The 21477-nt window shown below is 40.4% G+C and overlaps 1 protein-coding gene across 8 annotated transcripts in view; it reads right to left on the bottom strand.

The window, feature by feature from the left end:
* Positions 1 to 21477, bottom strand: part of LRRC7 (leucine rich repeat containing 7) — a 265921-nt gene that overhangs the window by 106663 nt on the left and 137781 nt on the right. For all 8 annotated transcript variants that reach the window (XM_060232004.1, XM_060232000.1, XM_060231999.1 and 5 more), the window contains one exon: positions 8135 to 8250. In XM_060232004.1, the coding sequence (XP_060087987.1) occupies positions 8135 to 8250 (116 nt within the window). The remainder of the gene's footprint in view (positions 1 to 8134; positions 8251 to 21477) is intronic.

Raw genomic sequence — 21477 nt, 5'->3', positions numbered from 1 at the left:
GGACAAAAGCTCTGATTCAGTATAAGGCAGCTTCATATGTCCATATGTTCAATAAAAATACTGATTATAGATTGGGTATTCCTTTTAAATTATTTTTAAAACTCAAAGGAAAATCCTATTCAAATCAAATACCAAATGAAACCCAGTAATTTCTACAGAGCTTCTTTTTTAAAGGCTAACTAAACAGACTGGATAGTATTTCAATACGTTCTCTTCTTTTTCTTATCTTTTTACAAATATATATCTATTGATTAAGAAATCTTTTTATTGGAAGGTTTGGTTTTTGGCAGTTTCTGCTGTGGAATGAGAGGTCTTGATCCTGGATTTGCCATCACATATCAAAACAGTAAATCTACGCCAGACCAATTGAATCTGTCATGAATTTAGAGCCAAACACAAACAGTGTGATATATTAACCTGCTTTATAAGCAGGGAGCCTCATTCTAAAAATTGACAGGGAGCCTCATTCTGAAAATTGTGTGTGTGTGTATATATATGTATGTATGTATATGTGCGTGTGCGTGTATATATATATATATATATATATATATATAAACACAAACACACACATATATTGGCCACTGTGTGACACAGAGTGTTGGATTGGATGGGCCACTGGCCTGATCCAACCTGGCTTCTCTTATGTTCTTATGACAGGCAAGTATGTCTTGTCCTGTATCAAGTGTCCCAGTAGTGCTTTTGTCTCACAAAAGTAACTGATATCAGGCTATGTAGTCCAAGTAGTGGGCAATGTAGACACAGAAAAGAGCAGAAAAAAAAGAAACCTGTCTCTCCTATTTTCTTTGCTCATAAGTGAGGTTTTTACTTGTCTACACTCTGGGAAGTCTTGTAATTACTCAGTTTTGGGCAATGTGGTAATTTTTTTTTTAACTTCATACAAATTTTGCTACCAGTATCAACAGTGGATTAGCATCAGGGACACCAAAACAAAAGTAGATATAGGGGCTAATGATTTCACAGACACAGTCTAAGGAAAGGCTTTTAGCAGACATACATAACAAGTGTTAGGAACCACAGTGGCAAGGTCTTTCTCACATTGGAAGAGCCGTAGCTGGCTCACCAGTTCAAGCTGCTGAAAGGTATATCTAGCCACCTCTGCCACCTGTTTATCCAGCAGGAGGCCTGGCTCCAAAGCAACAAACTTGCTCCTTTAAGAGGAGTACAATGCTATCCAGATCAGGAGATATCCTAGTTCTTGGGTAAAATCTTCCCTCCATTAGTAGCACCTCTGTTTTGTTGAAATTAAGTTTCAGTTTGTTAGCCCTCAACTATCCCAAGTACTGGCCCTCTAGTACCCCATAGTATAGGAATAAACCATTTTAACAGAGGTAAAATAAAGCAACACTTTAAAATGTGTCTTAAATTGACAGGAAGAAGAGATACAAAGTTGTTTGTTATTAATTATGTGATGTGCTATAGCCGGCAAGTGTCTCTGACACTCATTCAATCATATTACACAGCACACTCAATATCTCCATAGTCATAATTTGTTAGGGAGATTTTTCCACCAAGAACTAATTTTTTCCATCTTCCCAGACCCACTGCCCCAGCTTTTTTAGACTGAAAAAGAAGCTACTGCCTGTGCGCCTTAATCCAAACCTAAGGACCCTATGTTCCTGAGGTTTAGGAACTATGCAAGCAAGCTTTTGGTAGCCACAAATAGTAGAATTCTCTTGATTTGAAATATCTGGCTAGAAGACATGCTTGCTGTAGTAAATATAAGATTGCCAATTTGGGTGTGGTGCCTAGGGAAGGTGGAGGTGAAAAATATCAATGGGGATGTTATGCCAAAGAGTCTAAGCTGTCATTTTCTCCAAGGGACGAAATCAACACCATGTAGTAATTAACAGTAATGCTGTATTGCAGTTTTTGAATAAATATTGCATAGTCAAAAGTTCTCTATTTATTTATAATTGTTATAAGTCCAACAATGGTTATAAGTCCAACAATTAATATCAAATGCAAGAATCTTCTCCAAGAATCCTCTTTCAGTTGCATAAATATAAAGTCAAGGACACTAGATCCAGGTGGGCAGCTGCATTGGTCTGAAGCAATAGAACGAAGTTAGCACCTTTAAGACCAACAGAGTTGTCTGATGAAGTGTGCTTATAGCACGCAAAAGCTTACATACTCAATAACATTTTGTTGGTCTTAAAGGTGCTACTGGACTCCAACTTTGTTCTACAAGACCACCAGTTTGTTGATTGCAGCAAACACTGTCAACCTTCTAATGAAAAAAAGGAGTGACAATATACATATTGGTATGTTTCAATTCTAATATTGGTATGTTTCAATTCTAATCTTCTTCAGATCACTTTTCTCTTATACAAAGAAAATGACAGAAGAAACACAGTAAACAAGAAATGCAAATTTATAAGAAAGAAGGAGCAAAGCCTGTTGTGAAAAAAATACAACTGGCTCTAGAAGGAGGCTCTGAGCAAATGCTTCCCCCACCCTTGCTGACTTCCCACCCACCCAAGTGAAGGTATTCACACCACCCCCATCTCAAGGGCGGCTGATCTCTGCTATCTGGAGAGCAGCTGCAATTCTAGGTGATCTCCAGTCCTCACCTGGAGATTGGTAACAGAGGTTCTCCAGGAGGAAATGGCATTGTCCCTGTCTGAGGTCCCACCCCTCCTCAAACCCCACCCTCTCCAGACCCCATGCCTTAAATATCCAGGAATTTCCTAACCTGGAGTTTGCAACCCTATCTCCTTTCCTTTATCTGCTCCTTTGACTTCAGCTTTCCATCACCTACCCCCTCCCTGCCGCCTCTATATAGGAAAAAGACAGTCTTTCTCCACAGTGTGGGGAGGGGGGAACCAAAGCAGCTTACATCATTCTCCTCTCCCTCCTTTGATCTGAACAACAAACCTGTGAGGCAGGTTAGGCTGGAAGTGTGTGACTGGTCTGAAAGTATCCAGTCAACTTCCACAGCAAGAACCTGGTCTGGCAGACCCCACTCTGATGCCCTAACTTGTATGCCCTCCTCAGACTCCATCACAGAATCTCCAGGGATTTCCCACCAACCTGGAAAGGTATCACTAAAGGCTTCTGGGTGAGTGCCCCCCATCCTTGCTGTCTTCCCACCCAAATGAAGGCATTCACTCCCCCACCAACACCTCAAGGGGAGGTGATCTCTGCCATCTGGACTCCAGACAACATATCTCTCTTCCCATCCTAGAGAAAATAACTGATTTGAAGGATGGACTATATGGCATTATATTCCCCTGGGGACTCTCCGTTTCCTGACAAAAGCAGCCTGGGTTGCCTAATAACAGCCTCTGGCTAGAACTTCCCAGGGGGCAGCATGGCCTCTAAGGAAACACTTCCAGCAGGGCCTGGCCTCCTTAGCTATTTCTGCAGTCTTTGGAGGCTGCATGTGCTGGGAGGCCTTTTGTGAGGCTGCAGAAGCTCTGCAGCCCTTTCTGAGGCCAGTTGAAGAAGAAGAATTGCAGATTTTTACCCCGCCCTTCTCTATGAATCAGCAACTCAGAGCGGATTACAATCTCCTATATCTTCTCCCCCCACAACAGATACCCTGTAAGGTGGGTGGGGCTGAGAGGGCTCTCATAGCAGCTGCCCTTTCAAGGACAACCTCTGCCAGAGCTATGGCTAACCGAAGGCCATTCCAGCAGGTGCAAGTGGAGAAGTGGGAAATCAAACCCAGTTCTCTCAGATAAGAGTTCGCACACTTAACCACTACACCAAACTGGCTCTCAGTTGACAGAGAGGACACAGAGAAGAGTTGGAGATGTGACTGCCTCTGAGGTACGACTGCTTTTGGCAGTTTGTTCAACATCCCTGGGCCTGTAGTAAACAGGGGCAGGGAAGTCAGCCAATGGGAAGCCAGAGATGGTGATCAACGTATGATGGGCTAATAGTGTGTTCCCACAGTAACAACCAGAACTAAGGTTGGTTGCCTTTTACTGACAGAATCAGCTTTGCTGGCTAGCAACAGCCACTCAGGTGGGAGAGAGGAGTAGACTTAACCAATGGCACGCAAGTACTCTTGATTAATAGTTTGATGGGCCAAAGGCAGATACCCCACAGTCTCACAGAGCCCTAACCAATCAGGTCGGTCAGATTTGCCACCATGATAGAATTATTATTAAAGGATACCAGAGATTATGAAACCTTGAGGGTGTTCAGATGGTGTTCATCTTCTAATCTGTTAGGTAGGGAGGAAAAGTCTTGATCTGACCTCACTAATTCGAATTCTGATAAATGGTTAAAAGTGAAGATTCTGCAGGATACTCTGCAGTTAAAGGCACATCTTCCAAGTATGTAAGACCTTTTAACCCAGAAATTCAAAGAAATGCTTCCAAGATACAAATGTGTCACAACAACCAAAAAGAAAACAAAAACATTGGGTTTAGTGGTTAATTTGTCTTCCCATCAGTTGTCAGTAACTGAAAACAAAGTACTAAATTTTGGTTTGGGATTTGTTCCTATGACACCTTATGACCCCTTTGTAACCCAGGTGGATCTGTTTAAATTTATGTGATTGTTAAAACTCAAATTTATGTTTGGTGACAAAGGGGGCAGCAATAGTAATAAATTTAAACCTAACTCCTAGTGTTAGTGAACCATTATTACTAGCACTTGAAAACTTGTACTTTGTGATATCCAGGAAATGGAACAAAAAACGTAGTTATAACATTTCATATGAGGAACATTTGGTATTTAAAAGATTGGTTAGTGTTCCTAATATTACCATCAAGCCAGCAGACAAGGGTGGAGCAACAGTGCTTACAAATACTGTGGACTATAGGAAAATGGTTCAACTACTAGAAGTAAAGCATCATTATAGAAAACTAAACAGTGACCCTACTAGACACATTATTAACATTATTAAAATTATGGTACAAGAGGCAGTAACATTGGGTCATATTGATGAACAGACTGGTAAATATCTTTGCAATCAATACCCAAATGCCCAGTCATATATGCTCCTTCTAAAATCCATAAGGGGGGGGGGTTCCCCCACCTGGCCACCCATTTACCTCTGGCACAAGTTCATTACTAGAACCTCTGGCTCACTATTTAGATTTCTTTCTGCAGTAATTTGTTCCTAAAATTAAATCATATATTAAGGATACAAAACACTTAGTGCAGATTATTGAAGACTAGGAATAAGGCTCGTTGTGATGGAAAATACAATGGGTTCTAGAAAGAGACTGTAGGCAAGTGCCCCCCTCCCTTGCTATCTTCCCACCCACTCCCTCAAGTGAAGGTATTCACTCTTCCTAACTTTGGTGCCTTCCCACTCATCCAAGGTGGCCATTTTCTGTAGGGGAATTGACTGACTTCAGGCATCCATCTCCTCCCCCCCTCCCTGCAGACTCTACCTAGGAAACAGACAGTCATTCTACACAATGTGGACCAAAGCTAATCACATCATTCTCTTCTCCCCCTTTTGATCTGCATAATAACCTTGTGAGGTAGGTTAGACTGAAAGTCTGTGAGTGGTCCAAAATCACAGTGTGGACTAAAGTAGCAGGGAAGTAACCTCATCAGGGTATAATGACACAGAGTCCACCCTGCAAAGCAGCCGTTTTTTCCAGGGGCCTGATCTCTGCCATCTGGACAGCAGTTGTAATTCTGAGTGATCTCCAGCCCTCACCTGGAAATTGGCAGTCATGGTTTCCCAGGAGGAAATAGCTGATTTGGAGGATGGAGTCTATGGCACTGTACCTATCTGAGGTCTCATCCTGTTAGAAAATTTTTTGAGTATAGAGTCTGTTCTAGGACTCCCATTCCCGCCAAGTTTGGTAAAGATATGTGGAGAATGACTGGCAAGAGCCCCATAAATTGAGAGAGAGAGAGAAAATTCCAAAGTTAAAACCATTTATTAAAATTTAAAACTATATTGCAGTTATTGTTAATCATATAACATTCTAGTATGCAGCATACTAAATGTAGTACATTAAACAAAAAAGAATGCATCCTGATAGTTCTGCCCAAAGACCTATAAGGTGTTTGTCCAGAACAACAAGGGGGCAAGAATAAAATCACATATTAAATACCTTTTCCCATCCATAGGAGCTAATGTAATTGTCAACCAGGTCTGTGATGAACATCTGACGTATGTGATAAAAACCAACCCCTATCATACAATTAGGCATGAACTTTGACTTAGTCCAAACAATACTATGAGAGTCAGACTATTCTGGCATTTCTTTGAGTATATTATCTATATCAGTGGGTCAAGAAGCTGTTGACAAATACTACGTCACTAGTTTCTAATCTAATGTTTAGGCTTTGAAGCTAGTACCATTGATAATGAAAATATAAACTATATTTTAGGACACAGGTCACTTGCATAGAGACAGCACAGCTGTGCTGTAGAGGATCATGGGAGAGAACCAAAGTTTCTAACAGTGAACAAATGTGAACAAAAATGGATGTATGCATGAATTTTAAGTCTCCTCACTAAAATTCTGCCACACAACCCTTTTCAAGCCTCACGCTTTTCAGGCTCCACCCCTCAAATCTCCTTTGAGTTGGCAACCCTATCTCCTTCCCAATGTCAGGTTCCCTGACAACAGGATCAGGATGTCAAATGGTTCTGTTGTATGGGGGGTACTCACTCATTCAGTCAAGTTCATTCATTGTATGACCTTGCATTGCATACCAGTATATTTGTATTAAGTATTCATTTTCCATTTTGCTCAAACATGTATCTAGTTGTGCATACTTTGACATTTTGCTTGCTGTAGCTTTCTCAAGATGCATAGGAGGAAAATGTTGTCAGTAGAACTAGTACCATGGCAGCATCTGACGTTGGCCAGATGACCTTGAGGATCCAGTGAAGATTCTCTGTGCTGTATACCTAACCCTGGGAACCTAACTGACAGAGGCTGGCTTTAACTTATGTGCCTTTTTGCCTGGTATATTATGGGTTCTGTTTGTAAGTTACTCTATTCTTGGCAATGGTTTTGTAGCATGATGGTCCATTGTTCTGTATTGATCTCTAATAAACTCCGTATGTGCTGAGTTCACTGGGATCAATAACTGGGAAAGCCTCACACCCAGCAACAGTAGCAGGCAGCCAGGCCTATGGTAGCCAAACTCCAGGCAGAGCCTGAAGATCTCCTGGCATCACAACTGAACTCTGGAAAACAGATCTCTCTCCCCCTGTATAAAATAACTGCTTTGGAGGGGGACTCTTTAGCATTGTATTTAGCTGAGACCTCTCCCCTCCTCAAACCCTGCCTTCCTCAAACTTCACCATAAAATCTCCAGGAATTTTCCACAACTCTGGAACTGGCAACACTAGTCAAAACTGGGCCCAATGAGTTCTCCCTCAAAGGCCAAAAGAGGCCTAGAAGAGCCCCTCCCTTTTAGTGAGAGAACCAAGGTTGATTGCGTTTTACTGACAGAAGCAAACTTGCTTGCCTAGCAACAGATACTGTCTAGCAGTTTTCCCAGTGTCCTTGTCTGTCTTGAGGTCAGCAGTGGGTGAGGGAGAGCAGTGGACCTAGCCAATGGCATGTAAATTCCCTTGACTGGCAGTTCACAGGCCAATGGCTGCTATATATGCTGCTTTAATAACAACAGATGTGGCTGCTTTCTCCACTAACATCCTGCAGGATGAAGCATATGCTATTATTGTTGGAAATACCTGATGTAGTGACATGCAGTTCAGTTCGGGCCGGCTTTACTTGGAGGTTTAGTTTGGGGCCATTCAGTTGGTGAACCCCGAACAGAACCAGGCTTTCCCGGTCTATGCTCATCCCTACTGGCTAACAGCATTAGCTTTCAATCTAACATCAGAGCACAGTGCAGAAGCATACTGCAACAGGACTTTGCACCATTTCTCAGCATCTTTGTTTTCCCTAAAAATTGTTTCGTAACATCAAACTTGAGGAAGAGGTCTGCAGAACTCAAAAGCTTGCACATGGCTGTGTATCATTTGGTTGGTCTTAATAAAAGGCACTATGTGGACTATGTTCTGGGGGTTTGGATTTTTCTTTTGGACTAGCACATGTGATGGTTTCTTTCATCTCCTAAGGCCTTTTCAGACCAACAGGTATATATTTTGTGCAGTTGACAGTTTGTTCAAAACATCAGTGATATAGCATGAAATATAAGATGATAAAACCAGTACCTGTTGTCACTCAGATTTAAGACTCTAAGTTTCTGCATCTGACCAATCTCATCAGGGAGAAATTCCAGCTTGTTAGAGCGTAGAGACATGACTGTTACATTCTTACAACTTCCAATCTGTGGGTATTGAAGACAGTTGTTAAAATACTTTCCATAGAGGAAAAATACGTTGATACAGTATTCAATATGGTATTCAGTATCTGTAATAAAGTGACAAATATAGTACCTTCCATCTTCCACTTTGAGGCCCACAAGAGAACAAATTATCAACACCTATGTCTTAGTTACACATAATAAAATGAATGACTTGTATTTATTAATTTTAAAGATTTATACTGTGCACAGTGCAAACTGCCAGATATAGTTTATGATAAAATTAAACACACTATCAACAACTATAAAAAATGCTATAAATTCAGCATGTGGCTCAAATGAAAACAGTTCCGATAAAACAGGAAAGAAAACAAACTCAGATTATATATATACTTATTTCTTGCATTGTTTGACATACCCCTGTTCACAAACTGATTATGCTGGAGTTGTTCTTATGTAGTCTTTGTAGTTGTGACAAAGAAAATGCAGTTTAACAACCCTTTAAACTTCTTTCTCCTTCATCACAATCACATCTTAGTTAATAGCTTGTCCTTCATTTGCTATATCTATCTTTCCTTGAGGCCTGAATAATTCATGGATGACCCTATAAAGTCTCAGTCATGTATCATAAGTCTGTAATGGGTTAAATGGCTCATGAGGTAAATAGCTTTAAAAAGTACTAGAGACCTCTGGTGGAGCAACAAAACTGACAGGGACACTAGTTCTGGGCATACAGTCCAATATACAATCTACATACCAATGCAGTTTGTGGTGCTGCACAAATGCCAAGAATCTTGAGTGCACTACTGTCCACTTTGTGCAGAGCAAAAAAAAAATCTATACTTATTCCATTCAACTTCCTTAACCGGTTTGCAAATTGTGATTTACTATTTTATTTTGTGATCAGCTTGATGATAGGACTGGATGCTATATTTAAGAAAATTCAAGGTTTTTATAATCTTTTTTTCCCTTTCTTTCTTTAACTTATACGCTAACCATCTACTAATCTTATTTGCGCTCTCAAAATAATTTTGTTTTACCCATTTCAATTTTCTCTCAACTTCTTCTGTAAGTAGTAAATTTATTTGGTGTTGGATAGATAAGATCTTCAACTTTATTTCCTTCGTATTTGTAATCTTTTGTTGTTTCTCCTGGGCTTTTAATTTTGTTACTACTTCTTTGTATGATTTCATTCGTTCTTTCTTCCTCCTTGCTGAGTATCTTATAGCAATTCCTCTAAAGAATGCTTTGAACGCGTCCCAAATCACAAGCATTTTTGTATCCTCCTTCAAATTGTGTTGGAAAAATTCTTTTATTTCTTTTTTAGCTATTTCCAAAAATTTAATTTCTTTCAGAATTTGTAAATTTAATGTCCAGCGGGGGTTTTTCTGTGTTTTCAATAAATTTATCTGAATTGGGTTATGATCTGAATATGTTCGGGGTAGAATATCTGCTTGGTTCACAGATAATACTAAGGTCACTGATAACCAGCACACGTCTATCCTTGACCAGCATTTACGGACATGGGAATAATGAGTGTAATCTTTGGTTTGTGGATTCTTCGTTCTCCAAACATCGACTAAGTTGAGTTCTTCAGCCATTTTAAGGAAAGTTTTTGGTAATAGACAACGTAATTTTCTTTTTTTTCAATTCCTCAATTTTTTTTATCTTTTTCTATTTCAAATACTGCATTATAATCTCCAATTATACAACAATTTTCAGAACCAAATTCTCTGAATTTTTCATGCAGTGTTTTATAAACATTTTCTTGGTTTTCGTTTGGGGCATAGATGTTTCCCAAAATCATTTTATCTCCATTGAGTTCCAATTCTACTATCAGAATTCTCCCCAAATTGTCAGAATATAAACAGCTGGATTTTATGTTTTTGCACGTAAATGGCTACCCCCTTCTTCTTTTTTTCGGGGTCACATGAGTAATACAGCAAGCCCAATTTCTTATTTTCCAAATATTTCACATCTTCTCTCATAATATGTGTTTCCTGCAGACAAATTATCTGAGATCCTGTTTTTTTCAGTTGTTGGAAGGTCCTCTTTCTTTTTCCTGGTTCATTCAGTCCATTAACATTAACCAAAGTTATTTGCAATCCCCCTTTGGAAGTCATTTTGCAAGATCAATACTATCCGATATTTCTGTTTGTTCTTTCTTACTTTGAAGCCTTGTTCTTACTCTTTCTCCCTTCTTTTTCTCTATTCCATCACCGCCGGATTTCTTGATGGAGCCTTCTTCTTCTTGATCTTCTCCTGTCTCTGACTCAAGACCGCTCGATTCCACGAATGATTCCCAAAAGTCTTCCATCTTTTCTGATGAAGTTATATTATATCTTATAAGTAAAGAAGATTCCCTCCGGTACAAGCCATCTAAACTGTATTGAGTGCTTCATTAGCCATGTTGTCAACTTTTTATATTTAAATCTTCGCTGGCGTACGCCCCAAGGTACTTCCTTTAAGACTTTGATATTAGTTTCTTTCCATTTTAATTCATATTCTCTCATTTTTTTGAGAATTTTTTCACAGGTTTCAATGTGGGCAAACTTCACTTGTACCTCTCTAGGTAGATTAAATTTCCTTGTATAATTGGATGAAATTCTCTTTGCCCAAACAATGACTCTTTTTCCTTCTTCCAACATTTCTTCCTTGTCTATAATTAGTATATCCATCATCTTGTCAACTATTTTTTTGTCTTTTTCTTCTGGGATGTTTTGAAAACGCAATACGAACGCAGCCTTTTCCATCTCCAGTCTTATCAACCTCTCTTCTAGTTCCACCAGGCTGGCTTTGTTTTCTCGAGTTGTATTAGTTGTATGCCTCTCTTGTTCTTCTAGTTTCTCTACCTTAGCTGATAAATTATGAACTTGTTGAGTGTTTGCCAAAAGCTGTTTCTGGAATTCTTCCAACTGTTCATTGGTTTTCTTTATCTGTCCCATCAGGTCAGACTTCAAACCTTCTAAGGCCTCTTGATTTTGCTTAAAACCTGCCGTTATGATATTTTGCAACTTCTCTAAGGCATCTTGATTCACTGCTACTGAAACAATTTCCCCCCCTCCCCCTGGGGGAGTACCTTGTCCATACTTTTTGACTTTAGTTTCCATTTTCTGTCAATTTGTACTTTCTTGAATACTAGTATTAACTCTAGTTTTTCCTTGTCTCTTATCTAAACCTCTATTCAATGCAATATTTATTAATTTTGTTAGACTCAGAATTAATTATTCAATATAATAAGATATTACTAGGTAAATCACTACATAATCCTAAAATCCTTAAATACAATTCCTAAATTAATTTTACCTTATATATCAACCCCCCTAAATTCTAAGCTAATTCCTCAATTAAATAATTAATCAGATATCTCAAATAAATATATGATCAGTTAACACTGCACATTTCCCCACTTATACACTCTATTTACCTTATTTCAGTTCAATTAATTATCCAATCAAGTTCATTAATTCATTATTATTATTATTATTCAATTCATTAATCACTAATCACTTCTACCAACAACCTATTACCCTATTAATTATTTACTATATCGTTCTTAAGCTAAGCATATAAAATTTCCTTAACAACCCTTAATGATTCTTATAGCTATATCAAACTTATTACCAAACTTGTAAATGAAATACACAGTATACAAAAAATACAATATAAGGATATAATCAACTATTTAAATTTTTACAATGTAAAATTTTTACAATGTAAGTTCTTACAATGTATTCAACTGTACCCACTATGTCTTCACACCTAAGACTCAGTCCACTCTTCTTTCTTCTTTCCACTCGTTGAGTTGAGTTGAGGTACCTGAAAATATTCCCTAATTCTTATTTATTTATTTATTTGATTTATATCCCGCCCTACCCCACCAAGGCGGGTCCAGGGCGGCTCACAATACAAAGATTCTAACATAAAATTCAAATTTAAATATAATAACAATTTACATAGTTAAGAAATTAAAACATTAAAAAACATTAAAAACAGTGCATCCGTCCAACAACGTGCAATCCAAACACTTCCTTCAGTTTTTGATACTTTAGTGGTACTTATAGTTCAGTTCATTAGAATGTTACTAACCAACCAATCTTCAGTGAAGGGCAGCCGCAGCGAGCCGCTGCTAAAAACTACCTCTCCACCCTTTTCTGAGTTCTGTATCTTCGGTCCCCCAGTCTCTCAGTCTTTAATCCTCTTCTGTCTTCTCAAAAGCAGCTTGAATAAATATAAACAATTTCCCACTACTGAGTCACTTCGTTCCTGCAGCCACCATTTCGCCATCTCACCTTCTGTTCTCTAGTTCCGCCATGATACTCCCGTCACCACCATTACGACTCGTCTTTGTCACCACCTCTCCTTCTCTCCGCTACTTCCACTGCCTTCTCCTACTTGCTTTCTCCTTCTCCTTTCTTTCAGCACCTTATTTAATTCAGTCCCAGCAACTTGTTAATCTTTCTGCCTCTTCCCGTCTCTCTTCTTCCACCATTCCCCGCACGCTCACCAACATTAAGACTTGCTGAACAGCTGCCTTCGTTATTCGCCGCTATCCGCCGCCATCGTCTGCCACCCGCCATTCGCCATCCGCTTCTCCTGCCGCTTCCAGCTCACTTCCAGCGCACTTGTACGACTGAGCTGTCTTCTTCAGCACCGGTACATTCATCCTTTGTGAGGTCACAGTTCCCTCCTTAAAAATCTTGGTCTCTCTAACTGGGTTCTTTGGAGGAATTTGTACGCTACCCCCACTTCTCCTTTCTCCGGTGGCCCAGTTATGCACTGAAGTGTTGATGGGCATCGGCCAAGGGAGAGAAACTTGGAAGCGAAAAGAGAGCCTCCACTCCCCTCCGCTCCCAAAAAGCCTCCCAAGCTGCGGAGTGTCCCCAGACACTTCTTTAAGAGGTACTTCCCGGACAGAAAGCCCTCTCAAATGGCCATCAAATCAGAGTTCTCCCGGAGCTCGGGAAAGTCACTCTGCCTCACCACGCCATTACACCGGAAGATGTTTCTCAAAATTCTCAAATGAAAATAATTATTCAGGACTTCTATCAAAAACTATACAAGAGACAAGAGATCTTAAAGCCAAACACAAGAAGACTATATTGAGAATGTTAACTTAAAACAGATAACTCAAGAACAATGAGAAATGCTGGAGAACCCAGTCACGATGCATGAGATTGTTGAAGTAATAAAAAAACAAAAGTGGAATAAGACTCCGGGCCCAGATGGACTTCCGATTGAATTTTTTATATCCTTTGAAGATATTTTGTTGATTCCATTCAAGAATGTAATAGATGATATACAAAGTACTAGGGAGATTCCGGGATCCTGGAAAGAAGCTTTGATCACTCTAATTCACAAGGAAGGCACTGATCCATCCAACATTAAAAATTATAGACCAATCTCACTTTTAAACAGTGATTATAAGATCTTTGCGGCAATTTTGGCAAATAGACTTAAGAAAGTGATCACTACCATAATCCATGAGGATCAAACAGGTTTCGTTCCAGGAAGACTGATGAGGCAGAATGTAAGATTGCTACTGAATATCATCGAGTATTATAGAGAACATCCAGATAAGCAATATGCGGGAATTATGGTAGACGCTGAAAAGGCATTCGACAACGTTAACTGGAATTTTATTTTAAAAACATTAGTAGCGATTGGTTGTGGAGAGAATTTCAGTAAAATGGTAGGAATGATCTATGCAAAACAAAATGCGAGAGTAAATTTTAATGGTTATATGACGGACTTAATTGAAATAGAAAAAGGCACCAGACAGGGCTGTCCTTTGTCCCCTTTACTTTTTATTTTAACATTAGAATCTCTGATGAAAAAAATTAGGGATGATTCCAAGATTTAAGGTACCAAATTGAAGAACAAAGAGTTCAAAATACAGGCTTTCGCAGATGATTTAGTATTTATACTAGAAGAACCGAATTCATCAATAGCATATTTAAAGGAGAGATTAAAACAATATGGAGTAGTTTTGGGATTTAAACTTGATGTACAAAAAACTAAAATGCTGACAAAAAATATGAATAAAGAACAAATTGCACAATTAGAAATCAACTCAGGGTTCAAACATGAAAAGAAAATAAGATATTTAGGAATTCATCTGACGAATGATTTAAAGAATTTGTATCGGGATAATTATGAAAAAATATTAAAAGAAATTTGAACTGATCTAATTAGATGTGAAGATCTCCAAATTTCGCTTCTGGGAAGAGTTGCCACGATCAAAATGAATGTACTACCAAGGGTTCTATTCTTTTTTTAAATGGTTCCAATTATTGTCCCCAAATCCTTTTTCCAACAACTCAACAAAATGATCATGGTATTCATCTGGCAGGGCAAGAAGCCCAGGATAAAGCTAAAAGTATTACAGGATAGTAAAGTAAGAGGGGGATTAGCATTACCGGAATGGAACTTGTATTATAAAGCCTGCTGTATAGCATGGCTAAAAGAATAAAAGACTACTAGTCCTTGAAGGGGCAGGACTAGGAGAAGGCTGGCATAATTACATTTGGTATTGTACTCCTTTAAAAACCAGCCCTTTTTAAAGACATGAAATAAAGAAGTCACTGTTTAGAGTCTGGTTGGAAATTAAAGAAAATTACTCTTATACACGTTATGGTTGTCTCCAATAGAGGCTTCCACACATCCAAATTTGTATGACTGGGAAAACCAGTATAGTTATGAAAATTTATTAGACAACCAAAACACCTTGAAATTAGAAGACATTGTAAAATTAGATTGGTGGGTAAAATGTCAAGTGAAATCGAGATACCAAATGGATAAAGAAAAAGGTTTTCCCAAAAAACTAAATGACCTTGACTTAATAATACAAGCCAATCAGAAACTTATCTTGAAAGCTTATGAATGGTTACTCCAAAATAAAATGCAAGGAGAGATCGTGAAAGAGAGCTGGATAAAATAGCTAAAAGATTTTGGTTTTAACATAGATTTGGTGGAGTGGGAAAAAGTGTGGAAGCAAAATTTAAAATTAACAAAGTCAGCGGTTTTTAAAAAGAACCTATACAAAATGATGTACCGTTGGTACCTCACTCCAGAAAGACTTGCTTATATCCGAATTGTTCGAATAAGTGTTGGAAGTGCAAGAAAAAAAAAGGGATCGCTATTCCACATATGGTGGTAATGTGAATACGCCAAAAAATTCTGGGTCCAGATTAATATATGGTCCCAAAAAAAATTAAAAATAAAAATTCGTCACTCACCTGAGTTATATCTTTTAAATATTTGTAGAGAAAATATCCCCCAAACAATGACAAAATTATTGCTGCATATAGTTACGATTGCAAGAATACTATATGCAAAATACTGGAAGATGTCTAAGTTACCTAATAGGGAGGAATTTGTATCCAAACTATTAGAAGCTGCAGAATCAGATATATTGTCCACAAGACTAAATGATGGTAACGTACAAAAATGTAAGGAGGCATGGGATCCTATATATACTTGGGTCAAAAGTAAAGGATTCGTTTTGGAATAATAGAAATTTGAATTGATAAACCCCTCACACTCCTTGTGTGTATGGAAGAGTGCTTATGAGGTGTGTATGTGGTTTTACTGTTGTATTTTTATGTTGATTAATGTATAGGTATATGCTGATTAATGTAAATGTTGATTAATGTATATTAATGTATATGTTGTTATTTAGGTTGTTATGTTGTAGTATTGAAATAAAAAAAAATTCTGTTAAAAAAAGAAAAAAAGAAAATTCAAACAGCTTTTCATATTAGAATTTACCCATTTCCTGTTTACAACTCATTACTACCACACAAGTCTACTCACTAAGATGGAAAAACCTTCTGTTGAATTTTTATTCCTCCCTTCTCCAAGGAGCTTTCAGTAGTGTATATGATTCTTCACTCTTCCATTTAATCCCTACTGGGTATGGTAGGTTAGTCAAAACAAAGTGTTACTGACCTAAGGCTGCTCAATGAATTTCATGACTGAATAGTGGGTTTAAACTAGGGTTGCCAATCCCCAGGTGGAGGCAGGGGATCCTCTGGTTTGAAGGCCCACTCCAGGGTCATCAGAAAGTGAGGGGGGAATGTCTGCTGGGCACTCCATTATTCCCTATGCAGACCAATTCCCATAGGGTATAATGGAAAATTGATCTGCAGGTCTCGGGGGGGGGGGGGTGGTGGTGTTTTTTGAGGCACCAAATTTGCAGCATAGCATCTTAATTTGTAGTAATCTGGCATAGATTGCATTGGTAGTTAACTATATGGAAGGATTTTTTTTGTATGACAAAGCATTCAGTATCTGTATTTTTCTATGTGATGTCCAAAGTACTATAGCACACAGCCAGGTTTAGCATTTCAGTGTAAAACATCAGTCTGAATGTTTTAAAATAGGTTTTTAGCCAGTCATTTTTTTTAGAGATTCAAGCAAAACATGACACATTTGCTACTACAAATGAGCATGGCATGTACCTCAGAATATTCTAGAGAAACCACTCTTTTAATGATTACTTCCTTCAACTGCTCTTCACTTTAAAAGCATTCTGATACAAAGGACCTCAGAGCAAACCTGCCCCAAATCCCACTAACTAAGCAAAGTTAAATGCAAATACAGCAGAGAAAGTAGGCAGGATATTTCATTACATGAAAAACCACTTGGAAAAAACTCCCCTCTCCTTTGTCATGACCTCTGTACATTCTCATATCTGGATGTTTGCTTCCTTACTTTGAACTGGGTACAGGAAGAATGCAAGAAAGTATTTTGCAATAGTGCTTGCCCTAGAGGTTTATTTGACAATGGATTTTGCAGATTAAGGTGGGAAGGGCTGCAGCATCTGTCCTTCCTGACCCTATTAATAGACTGTCATGGGCAGGGGGGAGAACCAGCAGGGAGCTCCCTCCCTATACCTAGGTGAAACATACTTTTGATCTCCCCTCCAACATGATTTAAGGTCTTCTGAAGCTGCTAGTGGCTTAAGACAAACATGCAAAGATCTCTTAGAGTCAAAATACACATGGCATAGATGATCAGTAATTGCATCCACTGACATGAAATATAGTTGGGGAGGAGGGGGTGGAGAGGGAGGGAGGGAGGGTCTGTGTGTGTTTTGAGCTTGCCTTTCCACCACACACTGGGGCTTAAAGCAGCCCAAACAGTGAATGACATGGACTTGAAATACCCATTCAAGACACTTGTAAAGTGGTGTCATAGTCATCTTCCCATATTTATCAAACACTGTGAAACCAAACATCATGTGACACTGGGACTAAAGGTTATCACATGGAAACTGATCTCTTCAGAAGTCAGCTGAGCTCAGCCCTTATGGTCACAGGTGTAAACTTTGTGGGGGCTGGAGGCTCGAGCACCGCCCCCCCCCCCCGGAGTTTCCCACCCGGGGCTCAGCGCTGGCAATCAGTACAAGACTTCAGGGCTTGGCAACCAAGCAACCAAATAGTGGTGAACTCCTTTGATATTTTTTCCTCTAGGCTGAAAAAAAGAAAGTCAGTGGTGTGGTGTGATTTCCTACACCTTACAAATGCTAATGAGCTAGCAGAGCAGGAATAGAATAAATAAACATCCCCCCCCCACTATCTCTGGAGACAAGAAAAATAAGGGGTGGGGACTGGGGAAAGGAAAGGTCTTTTGCTGTTCGATCCATGGAGGAGGAACAGATCTGGCCGGCCTAGGGGGTTGAAGGAGAATACTTGAAAGGTAATTCTGATCTGCAATTTTTTTTGCTGTTCCTTTGGACTCTCTAAATTAATTACTAAGGTTTTGATATCCAGATCACATCAGGTGGGATAGCCATGTTGGTCAGAAGCAGCAGAACAAAGTTGAAGTCTGTGGCACCTTTAAGATCAACCAAGTTTAATTTTAGGTATAAGCTTTCATGTGCATGCACACTGTTTTATTTAGATCCGGGTGGGCAGCTGTGTTGTTCTGAAGCAATAAAGTTTGACCAGTGGCACTTTTAAGACCAAGAAGTTTCATTCTAGCCTAGGTATAAGCTTTTGTGTGCAAGCACACTTCATCAGATACAGGTGAAACAGAATTTAGAGTCAAGGTGCATAAGTACAGGAGTTGTCCATGAAAGGGCAGCTTCAGGGAGAGCTCTCTCAGCCCCACCCACCTTACAGGGTGTCTGTTGTGGGGGAAGAAAATAAAGGAGATTGTAAGCCGCTCTGAGACTCTGATTCAGAAAGAAGGGCGGGTTATAAATCTACGGTCTTCTTCTTCTTCCTCCTCTTCTTCTTCCTCTTCTTTCTCCTCATCTCAATTTATACCCCATCCAACCCCCTAGCAAAAAAAATCCATGCCTCATGTCAGAGAAATATTTGTGTCTGTGTGCAACCAGCCCCGTAACCAGAAATTTTTGGGTGGGGGGACCCAGGACATAAAATTTTGGGTGGGGGGGCTGTAGAGTCTTGGCTGCTTCTTCCAGCAGCCAGCCTCCGAGCCCCAGCTCTCTCTCTCTCACACACTCTTGGGGGTGGGAAGAAGAGCCCAGGGAGAGCGGCGGCGGCAAAAACGGGGTTGCGAGGAGAGTTGGGAGGCAGGGAAGAGCCCGGGGAGAGCAGCTGTGGTGAAAACTGGACTGCGGGCAGTGAGGGAAGAGCGGGAGAGGCAGGGAAGAGCCCGGGGAGAGCGGCAGCAGTGAAAACGGGGCTGCAGGGAGAGCTTAAGAGGCAGGGAAGAGCCCTGAGAGAGCAGCGGTGGTGAAAACAGGGCAGCAGGGAGAGCTTGGGAGTCAGGGAAGAGTTTGGGGAGAGTGGCACCAGCAAAAGCGGGGCTGCGGGGAGAGCAGGGGAGGCGAGAAAGAGCCGAGGGAGAGTGGCAACGGCAAAAACGGGGCTCTGGGGAGAGGCAGGGAAGAGCTTGCAGAGAGTGGCAACAGTGAAAACGGGGCTGCAGAGAGAGCGGGAGAGGCAGGGAAGAGCCCGGAGAGAGCAGTGGCGGTGAAAATGGGGCTGCGGGGGAAGCAGGGAAGAGCCCGGGGAGAGTAGGGGAGGCAAAAAGGAGCCCGGGGAGAGCGGCAGCAAAAACGGGTCCGCAGGGAGAGCAGTGGGGCAAGGTGGGGCCACACAGGTGGAAATGGGGGTTGGGTGGAGGGGCCATGCCCCCCGGGGCCTCACCTTGGCTACGGGGCTTTGTGTAACCCCAGAAACTCTAGTATCTGAAACAATATCAAAAGGTAAGAAGGCACTGAGAAGGGGCTATAAAAACTACTTTGTTGATGTTAAAGGTGCTTTTGTTGTTCAGTTGGGCAGTCTAGTTCGACTCCTTGTGACCCCATGGATAAAGTCAGACCAGGCCCTCCTGTCTTCCACAATCCTCTGAAGATTGCTCAAATTCATGTTTGTTACATCAGTAACACTGTCCAGTCATCTCTTTTGCTTTCCCCTTCTTCTTTTGCCTTCTGTCTTTTCTAGCATCAGGATCTTCTCCAGTGAGTGCTCCGATTGGTGGCTCTTGCCCCTTGCAAAATTGTTCTCTTTTATCGATCTGCATGGCTCCATCCCTGACTCTTGGCTTGACTCTATAATTATTCCAATATACAAAAAGGGAGGGTTGGAGTTACCAGAAAATTTCCGCCCCATTAGTTTATTATCTATAGTGGGCAAACTGTATGCAAAACATTTAGAACTCCAATTAACTGACTGGATGCGCCTAGGCAACATCATAGGTCCTGAACAGATTGGTTTCTCCAAAGGCAAATCTGCTATGGATCACTGCTGCACTCTGGCCTTCCTTGCTGAAAAATATATGCATACCGGGTCAAAAAAATTATACGCTGCCTTCATCGATTTGAAGGGTGCTTTTGATTCTCTACTTTTTATTATACTGCCCAGGTTCGCCATAGCTGTCCTCCCAAGGAGCAAATGTCTTTTAATTTCATGGCTACAGTCACCATCTGCAGTGATCTTGGATCCCGGAAATGTGAAGTCTGTCACTACTTCCATGTCTTCCCCTTCTATTTGCCAAGGTGTGATGGGGCCAGATGCCATGATCTTAGGTTTTTTTTATGTTGAGTTTCAAGCCTACTTTTGTGCTCTCCTTTTTCATCCTCAACAAGAGGTTCTTTTGGTCCTCCTCACTTTCTGCCATTAAAGTAGTGTCATCTGCATATCTGAGGTTGTTGATGTTTTTCCCGGCAATCTTAATTCCGGCTTGCGTTTCATCCAGGCCAGCATTCCACATGATGTACTCTGCATATAAATTAAATAAGCAAGGTAACAATATACATCCTTGTCGAACTCCTTTTCCTATTCTAAACCAATTAGTTGTTTCATGTCCTGTTCTGACAGTTGCTTCTTGACCCTTATACAAGTTTCTCAGGAGGCATGTGAGGTGGTCTGGTACTCCCATCTCTTTAAGGACTTGCCACAGTTCGTTGTGATCCACACAATCAAAGGCTTTAGCATAGTCAATGAAGCAGAAATAAGACGTTTTTCTGATACTCCCGTGCTTTCTCCATAATCCATCGAATGTTGGCAATTTGATCTCTAGTTCCTCTACCTCTCCAAAACCCAGCTTGAGCTTCTGGTAGTTCCCGATCAACATACTGCTGAAGCTTAGCTTGTAGGATCTTTAACATGACCTTGCTGGCATGTGAAATGAGTGCAATGGTGCAATAGTTTGAACATTTCTTGGCATTACCCTTCTTTGGGATTGGAATATAAACTGATCTTTTCCAATCCTGTGGCCACTGTTGTGTTTTTCAAATTGTTGACATAATGTGTGCATCACTTTAACAGCATCATCTTTTAGGACTTTGAATAGTTAAAGGTTCTACTGGGCTCCAACTCAGTTCTCACATTTCTTGACTGCTTTATTATCTGTACTAGGAGTAAGGCCTGTTGTGAAGAAAAATACAACGGGCTGTAGAAGGAGGCTCTGGGCGAGTGCCTGCCACCCTTGCTGTCTTCCCACCCACCCAAGTGAAGGCATTGACACCCCCCCCCCCCACACACACACATCAAGGGGAGCTAATGTCTGCCATCTAGAGAACAGTTGTAAATCTGAGTGATCTCCAGTGCCTCCCTAGAGGGAAATGGCATTGTACCTGTCTGAGGTCCTATCTCTTCTCAAACCCCACCCTCTCCAGGCCCCACCCCTAACCTGGAGTTGGCAACCCATCTCCTTTTTTTTATCTGTCCCTCTGACTTCAGCTTTCCATTGCCTTCATCCTCCCTGAAGCTTCTACAGTGGGGGAGCCAAAGCAGTTTGCATCATTCTCCTCTCCCCCCATGTGATCTGAAC

This window comes from Heteronotia binoei, chromosome 2 (genome assembly GCF_032191835.1).
Source record: "Heteronotia binoei isolate CCM8104 ecotype False Entrance Well chromosome 2, APGP_CSIRO_Hbin_v1, whole genome shotgun sequence".
Lineage (NCBI taxonomy): Eukaryota > Metazoa > Chordata > Lepidosauria > Squamata > Gekkonidae > Heteronotia > Heteronotia binoei.
The sequence above is the reverse complement of the archived record's forward strand: the minus strand, read 5'-3'. Positions and strand labels throughout refer to the sequence as shown.